At 37.0% G+C, this 9,036-nt stretch overlaps 1 protein-coding gene across 1 annotated transcript in view; it reads left to right on the plus strand.

The window, feature by feature from the left end:
- The window catches only part of LOC109105699 (inhibitor of Bruton tyrosine kinase-like), a 30,990-nt gene extending 24,438 nt beyond the window's left edge, over window positions 1-6,552 (plus strand). Inside the window, 2 exon segments of the mRNA XM_042771966.1 lie at window positions 4,894-5,020; window positions 5,815-6,552. Coding sequence (XP_042627900.1) covers window positions 4,894-5,020; window positions 5,815-5,940 — 253 coding nt within the window. The 3' untranslated portion in view covers window positions 5,941-6,552.
- Window positions 6,553-9,036: the final 2,484 nt, after the last annotated feature.

Below are 9,036 nucleotides of genomic sequence, written 5' to 3' on the forward strand. Positions count from 1 at the left end.
AGTATTGTATTTCTGGGATTTTTCATGCATCTCAGTGAAAGATATATGCAGTACTTCCAATGAATTCCAATTATTCTTCTGCCGCCTCCTTCTGAGATGTCTTACATTTCCTCTTTTGTAGACGCTCACTAAGTTAAGATCAGAGCTCTGTGTGAGAGCAGGTGTTATATTACTCTGTATGTTCCAGCAGGTGGCGCTGTAATGCTTCTGTATAACCCGGGCTGTGAGTGAGCAGTCTCATACTGAGCGGTGGTTGCAAGTGGGACTAAAGTCTCAGTTATGATACAGTACTTCTGCTGTCATGCTGCTGTGTTTTGTGAGTTTTGGCTGATGTTTGGAAGAATGATACTTTTTCCTTTGTATTGTTTTCTCAAAGAAATGGGATGTGCTTAGATGTGCAACAAGCGAAATGACGACCTCAGTCCTATATATATTTAACTAGACAGATAAAAATCTATTTTTCAAATTGTATTTTATTGAAAAATGTCTTTCCATAATTTCCCCAGTGATCTCCTTCAAACAATGTGGAAATTGGTAGTTTTGAAAACACACAAAAATGTCTGTGTATATGCATTGTGTCCAGGATTGTTAACAATTTAAAAGTAGCGTTTAGAATTTAAAGATCATTTTCCACAACAAAAACAAAAATCTGTCCACAGTTGGGAAGAAACAAATCCTCATATAAAGAGCAATCATACAAAAATTGCTTCTCATCTTCTATCACAGAAATATTTAATGTTAACTTACAATAACTACAGATTCTCTCTGCTATTGGTGTATTACTCCATCTTCCTGTTTCTATAACAAGATGATGACTTGGACATCTAAAAAGGAACAGTGATCGTACCAGTTGCATGTTAGATATGGATGCAATGTAGCTCTCTTGTATCAACGAAGACTTGCACTGTGAATATATATTTAACTTATTTTCCAAAACTGATGTATACCATGCCTCATGTGCTTTCTCTTTTAATCGCTGGTTAAGAATAGCTGTAAATGTTCTTATATTACCTACACTTTGAGCTTCTCAGGCACTAGAAAAAATATAAAAATATGGCAGAATTCTAATACGAGTAATCCATGTTTTTCTGCCTACTTCATCCAATTGATAAAGCATAAAATTTTTTTTGGATAATGATAATTCGACATAGACACCAGTTTTATCCAATACATGATACATCTTTTTATATTTGCAGTTTTCTTCACAAATAAGACAAGAACCATCAGTGACCTATTCTCCACACTGCAGACTGAGGATAACTTCACAACGACTAATGCACACTCTCTCTCCTCCTTCTCTCCACTCTCAGAGACGGACGTTTCCAAACTTATCCTGTCCAGTCATCCTACTACTTGTAAATTGTATCCGATCCCCACTCACCTCCTTCAAGCGATTTCTTCTTCAGTCATACCTTCACTTACTCACATTATCAACTCCTCTCTTCACTCTGGAACATTTCCCTCATCATTTAAGCAGGCTCGGGTAAGCCCACTGCTGAAGAAACCATCTCTAAATCCAGCACTTCTAGAAAACTACAGACTGGTATCCCTTCTTCCATTCATTGCAAAGACACTTGAACGAGCTGTGTTCAACCAGCTCTCTATGTTTCTTGTACAGAATAACCTCCAGGACAGCAACCAGTCTGGCTTCAAAAGCGGCCACTCAACTGAGACTGCCCTGCTCTCGGTTACTGAAGCCCTGCGACTGGCAAGAGCAGCTTCAAAATCCTCAGTACTCATTTTGCTGGATCTGTCTGCTGCTTTTGACACAGTTAACCACCAGATTCTCCTGTCCACCCTCAGAAAGATGGGCATCTCTGGAACCGCACTCCTGTGGTTTAAGTCTTACCTCTCAGATAGAACCTTCAGGGTGTCTTGGAGGGGTGAAGTTTCTAAGTCACAACAACTTGCTACTGGGGTTCCTCAAGGCTCAGTACTTGGACCACTTCTCTTCTCCATCTACATGACATCATTAGGATCTGTCATCCAGAAGCATGGCTTTTCCTATCACTGCTATGCTGATGACACTCAACTCTACTTCTCATTCCAACCAGATGACCCGATGGTAGTTGCTTGCATTTCAGCCTGTCTGAGTGACATTTCTAGCTGGATGAATGACCATCACCTTCAGCTCAACCTTACTAAGATAGAACTGCTGGTGGTTCCAGCAAACCCATTGTTTCATCACAACTTCTCTGTACAGCTGGGTTCGTCAACCATAACTCCTTCCAGGACAGCCAGAAACCTAGGAGTTGTGATGGATGATCAGTTAAGCTTCACAGACCATATTGCTACAACGACCCGGTCAACATACTTACCTTTTCTTTTTCTTGTCTATCATATTCAAAAAAAAAAAAAAAAACCCTGGCTACGTGTTCTGTACTAGACTAACTGAGACTTGTCATAGCACTTGTATACCGTTGTTGTTCTCTCGTTGATCTGATTGTTTCTACTGTTCTCATTTGTAAGTCGCTTTGGATAAAAGCGTCTGCTAAATGATTAAATGTAAATGTAAATGTAAAATATAAGAAGTGGACAATAAAAATCTACCCAGATCGCTCAAGACAGCTACATTGCTCACACTAGTACTGATGTGCAGGAGTTTTTTACAAAAAAGATACCTGAACATTTTCAATACACTCCACTGGTTCAAAACCCCATATCTCAGATCCATAATAAAGTATAGGTGCAACCATGTGATCAAACAAATGCAAAGATTGATTGCAGCTAATTTTGTTTATGAACAAAAATTAGCAAGGAAAGCATTGCTTTCTTGTCTTGCTAAAAGTTGTCGGGTTTTCCACCATGACAATTTTGGTGTAAACCACATACCCAGATATTTGTAACAATTAACCACTTCATCTTTATTTCGAGAGCCCCCTCTTCTAAAAACCATAATTTTCGTTTTACTCAAATTCACTCTCGTACCATAAAGATTGCATAAAATGTTCAGCTGTTAAATTGTATCTGCTATATTAGCCATATCATCAGCATATAACAAGGTCTGTACCTCTGTCATACTTTCAATCTGAATACCTTTACAGTTATTCTTCAACGTTGTTATATGTGCATTTAAGATTAAACAAAAGCGGACTCACCATGCAGCCCTGTCTTACACCAATGGTGCAGCTAAAATACTCCGTTAGACCATCAGTTCCTTTCACACATGATTTAAGTTTAGAATACATAGATCTCAATACACTAAAAACTATCCCACCAATGCCGTTCTCAATGAGAGTGAAATACAAAAGATTATGTTGGGCACTATATATATACTTTACCATTTAAAAGTTTGAGCTAGGTAAGCTAGGAAAGCATTTATTTGCTTATAAATACGGCAAGATCTTAAATATTGTGAAATACAGTTTGAAATTACAATAGAAAATAGTAACTTACAGTAAAATGTAATTGATTTCTGTGATCATTACTCCAGTCTTCAGTGTCACATGATCTTCAGAAATCATTATAATATACTGATTTGCTGCTCAAGAAACATTTCTGATTATTATCAAAGTTGTTTGCTGTTGTGGTGAAATTTATTTTTGTTGTAAATGTGATAAATTTTTTTTTTTTGTTTTTATGGATGATTTTATATTTTTTATGGTAAGATTTTTTTTGTAATAGTAATCTTTTGTGAGATTATGAATTCCTTTACTGTCACTTTGAATAAATTTAATCCATCCTTGCTAAATAAAACTATTGAATATTTTTTTTATCTATTTTGTTAATGCAACAGAAAATAAAAATGTAAAAATAAACAAAAATAGCTGATAAGATCAAACACTATCTTTTTTTTTTTTTTTTTTATGAAATCAACTTCTGCAAGACAATGTCTGCAAACTAAAGTGAAGATATGTTGGCTTTTTGGTATTTGTTGCATCGCATTGTGGCTGATTTGTACACCGTGTTTATTATGCAAGCCCAGTGACATCTGAAGTTCAGATGATTCAGACTGTTATGTTGTAATTTAAGAGTGGGCCTTGATGCGCTGCTCTCACGTCTCTCTCTCCAGCATGTGTCGGCTTCCCTGACCTGAGCCTGCAGATGTGTGACTGTGGCCAGGCGTCTCTCCGTCACATTAGCTGCCTGCTGGGGTGTGTTTATGACTCCAGCGCTCAAGCACAGGGCTGAATATTTATCAGCAGCGCTCCACTGCCCGGCTGTGATTGTAATCTCTTTTGATAAGGGCAAACTTTGTCACAAACACTCTCATCCTTGGGGCTCGACATCACCTGTGTTTACGAGCGTGTGCTGAGAAGAAGGTAGCCGGTCGGACAGGCGGTAGAAACTCACCATGCATAGCTGTTCTCAGGCGGAAAGTGTTTTGTTTTAGTTTTGGGTGCGTGTTGTGTATTAGTTTTTAAATTTATTAATTTGAAAATTTGCTGGAAATGTGCCATGCACGATGTAGATGAGTTTGTTTCTTCATCAGATTTGGAGAAATGTAGCATTGCATCAGTGTCTCAGCAATGGATGCTCTGCAGTGAATGGGTGCCGTCAGAAAGAGAGTCCAAACAGCTGATAAAAACATCACAATAATCCACAAGTAATCCACACCACTCCAGTCCATCAGTTAATGTCTTGTGAAGACAGAATTTGTGTCTTTGCAAGAAAAAAATCCATTGTTATGGTGTTTTTAACTGGCAAACCGAATGAAGAAACAAACAGATCTTGTATGACCTGAGGTTGAGGACAGTTTCAGCTCATTTTTATTTTCGGGTGAACTATTCCTTTAAGGAGCAGCAGAACGGGAACCATCTTAAATTCATGTCCCTACTGCCTAAGTCAGTTGAAGCATTTGAAGCAACTTCCTTATTTCTCTTCTGAAGTTGTTACTCCGCATTTGTATCAGTAAGCATTGAACCTTGTTCTCTTCTGTGTTTTTCCCATCAGGCCTTGGGTGCTGAGGGCAGTTGGCAGCCCTCCTTCCACATCTACATTTGCCTCCATTGTGGAGGAGGAGAGACAACAGGAAGCTGCACTGATCCGCAGCCGCGAGAAACCGCTAGCGCTCATACAGGTAGCATTCTTCTTATGTGCATTTGACATAGTGACATAGACATACTTTTATTCACCAAATTAAAGTCTAATGGCTGCAGTTGATGGTCAAGACAGTGACTTTAACCTTGCAGTAACACTGGACATGTCAGGTTGTCATATGGCATGTCTATTATTGAGAAAACATGCTGTTTTAATCAATCGTGTTCAATAAAAACTGTGAAATATCATTGCAAATTTCAAACAGCTGTTTTCTTTGTGAATGTTAAAATATAACAGATGGCTGTGATGCGCAGCTGTATTTTCAGCATCATTACTGCAGTCTTCAGTGTCACATGATCTTCAGAAATCATTCTAATATTATGATTTGCTGCTCGAGAAACATTTCTGATTATTATCAATGTTGAAAACAGTTGTGCTGCTTCATATTTTTGTGGAAACAGTGATACATTTTATTTTTCAGAATTCTATTGTAACATTATAAATGCCTTTACTGTCACTTTTGATCAATTTAATGCATCTTTGTCAAATAAAAATATTACGTTTACCCCAAACTTCTGAATGGTGCTGTATGTTTGAAAACATTTAGAAGAATAATGATTAAGATGTGCACACTCATGCACTTAAGGTATGAGGAAAAGATTTACTTTTTTTATGATGCATATTGAATTAAAAACTTGACTGAAAACAGTAAGAGTGTAAAATTATGCAAGAAACACTTTTTCAAATGTGTTGTAAATTAGATTTTTAAAAATGTCCTTTTCGTGATGTTTATCATTTGACCCTTATATTATGTTCATCTCATCTTTATCATAGATTGAAGAACGAGCCATTCAGGATCTGTTACTGCATTACGAGGCCATTAATAACCCAGAGGAGCTGATATTGGTGGAGAGATCCACTCTAGGTCCAATCGCCATCCCCACCTGGAACAAACACTGATGCTGATGTGAGGTTACAGTGACACTCATGACTTCCCGCTCACGCTCACGTTTCAGGCAGTATTAAGGTGCATTACAAGCCGTGTTCTGTTTTAATCACCTTATTCTGCAGTAAGCACACTTGCATTCTTTGACTGCTTACTTTAACTTTCTGTATGCTTTGGAATAGACTGGAATATGAAGTGTAATCTATTGTTGTCAGCTTAGGGACAACACTATTTTTGTTTTTGTTTTTGTTTTTTTATTATATGATGCAGTGGTGAGTTGATCTGCATCTCACAGCTAGATTGTGTGTGTGAGGTCTTTATGGAGAGCGAACTCACACATTGTAAATCCAATCAGCTGTGAAAAGCAATACAGCCTTTATTAGTTGCTCACAAGGGCTGTTTGAAAGAGCTGGTGTAAAAGAAAATCAAGTGCACAGTAGAAGAAGCTGAGATTTACGAATATGCATTTTGTTTTGCTTCCTCATGCAATTAACATCAGTAACTTTCTCATTTGGTGTACAATGTAATGATAGTTTATGTTTGTCACTAGCAGACTATGATCGGTGTGGCAGAAAAAAAAATGTTAAGAGAAGTGGCATGCAATAAAGAGATGATTGTGAGCATCAGCGGTTGTTGTTTTGTGTCTTTTATAGGCATCTCTTAAAGTGGTAGTTCACCCGGTTACCCAGACAGACCCCCAGCTTACAGTTATTGCATATTAATCTGCCAAAGGAGAAAAATATTACAGATTTGCTTTTAATTACTTACCATTCTAGCATAAATTCAACACTATGACTCTGTTAAGACCATATAATATTATTTAGTACCTTGTTTTTACATTTTATGCATTGGTTCAAACATTCAGACTAGAAACTAGGTGACGTTATACTAAGTACATTTGTGTTTTAGTTCATAATGCTGTAACCATAAGAGACACAAATTCATTTTTTCCTTTGAACCCTGTAGTCAGGCCCTACAAGAAGTTCTGATTTTGTTTATCACTGGGAAATGTATTCATTTATTTATTTTTATTGGTAATATAACACTATATACAGCAATTAAAAACAATGAAATTAAGAACACTCATGACAAAATAAGAATTTAGATTATCAATGCGATATGAAGAGATAAGTCAATTAAACAATCTGGTGATATCCATTTTGATTGTTTGACCTGTTTTTGCTCAGTACAAAGTCCAAACATAATGAAACTTAATGCACATAGAGAAAAGCTCAATTTGAGGATGTGCACCAATTTTCTCCCAAATCTGCCTATAGGGGGCGTTTCAACTGAAAGCATCATTTAAGGATCATTGGGACATTTTTTCCCCCCTAGTCATCTCAATGGCAAAGAGTGTTCCAGTTTACCTGAGTTCACCTTGCATTTTTCTCTCTGTCTCATCTGCTTACCTACTTATTGACTACAATGTGAAGGTTTAAATAGTTTTTTTTATTTTTTATTTATATAAATTAAGAGGTGGACAGGATTGTAGAATGATTCATTTAGAATGAGTTGAGGTATAACGGTCTCGTCAGACGGCCTCGTTGAGCATCTCTGTCTGGTCCAGCAGAGCCGTTGACTCAGTGTTTCTACAGTCTTTGGGGTCAGAGCAGAACGTGACTTGAGTGATGTCAGCTCTCTTTCATTTGTCAAATTTGCGCTCATGCAGTCATCTCAAGCCCGTCCTAATGAATTTGATGTTTGGTGTGATTTGATTAAGCAGTCGGTCCTTTCCTTTTGAACAAACCTCTCTCCTTGCATACGATACAGTCATCAGAGTATGAAAAAGCAGCCGTTAGCAGAGTGCATCAGATGACCGCTTCAGAAATAAGTGCATGATGGTTAAGGGTCCTAATGTGCAGTAATCACTGCGACCGTCCAGTTCAAGCATCTGCCAGACACACAGTGAGGTGAATGATAATCTCTTACTTGACTGAATTAATCAGAGAGGAGAGATGATGCCCTGCCAGGTTACTGGATATAGAAGACACTTTTCAACCCTGTTAGAAAAGTTGGGACATGTCTTAATAGAATTAAATATACTTCATACAGTGCAAAACAGTTTTTACGGTTTTATGACTATATACATCAATTACACATCTAAAATACACTATATACTATGATAATTTTTTTATATATATACATATATATATATTACCTAATGTACTTTTTTTTTTTTTTAATTTTGAATGTGAATTTTATTTTTATTTTTTTAGTTGAATGAGTTGTTCTGCACATTGGTCAGTGGTTTTATTTAATTATTATTATCGTTAAATAAATAGTTTGCCCAAAAATGAAAATTAGCAGAAAATGTCTTCACACTCAGGTCATCCAAGATTAAGATTGTTTCTTCTTCAGATGTATAGAAATGTAGCATTGCATCAGTGTCTCATCAATGGATGCTCTGCAGTGAATGGGTGCCGTCAGAAAGAGAGTCCGAACAGCTGATAAAAACATCACAATAATCCACAAGTAATCCACAGCACTCCAGTCCATCAGTTAACATCTGGAGAAGACAAAAGCTGTATGTTTGTAAGGTCTTTTAATTTTAAGTGATAAAGATCCATAAAGATTTTCTCTAAATCTTTTCTCATAAAGAAACTTGGATGGCCTGATACCAAGTACATTTTCAGCAAATTTTCATTTTGGGTGGACTACTTTTTTAATTACATTTTTATTGTTGTATTTTAATGATTATTTATCAATACGCATACATAACACAATAAAAATGGTTCTGCATACCAGTTATTGGACAACTAAAATAATAATATTTTTAAAATATTATTAAATAATCTTGTTTGCAATAATATCGCACGTCACTTTTCATCTCGGATACACGTTACTTTTGATTTTACAAGGGCAAGAGTTACGAAGAGATTTTGGAGTTGAAGTGTAGCTGTTTACCCAGATGCCCCGGCTGCTCTGATCTCATTTGGCAGCAGTGTGGATTACCAGATTCTTGTTAGTCGACTGCTCTGAATAATTAAAACTACGAGTGGAGAGTATTTTGAGCGTGCCCAGAACGTGCTTTACCCTTTCAGTGACATCACTGATCTCCCACGCGTTTGACCTCATGGGGGTTCCTCTGCGCACGTGCCGCTCGACGCCAG

This window comes from Cyprinus carpio, chromosome A16, assembly GCF_018340385.1.
Source record: "Cyprinus carpio isolate SPL01 chromosome A16, ASM1834038v1, whole genome shotgun sequence".
NCBI lineage: Eukaryota > Metazoa > Chordata > Actinopteri > Cypriniformes > Cyprinidae > Cyprinus > Cyprinus carpio.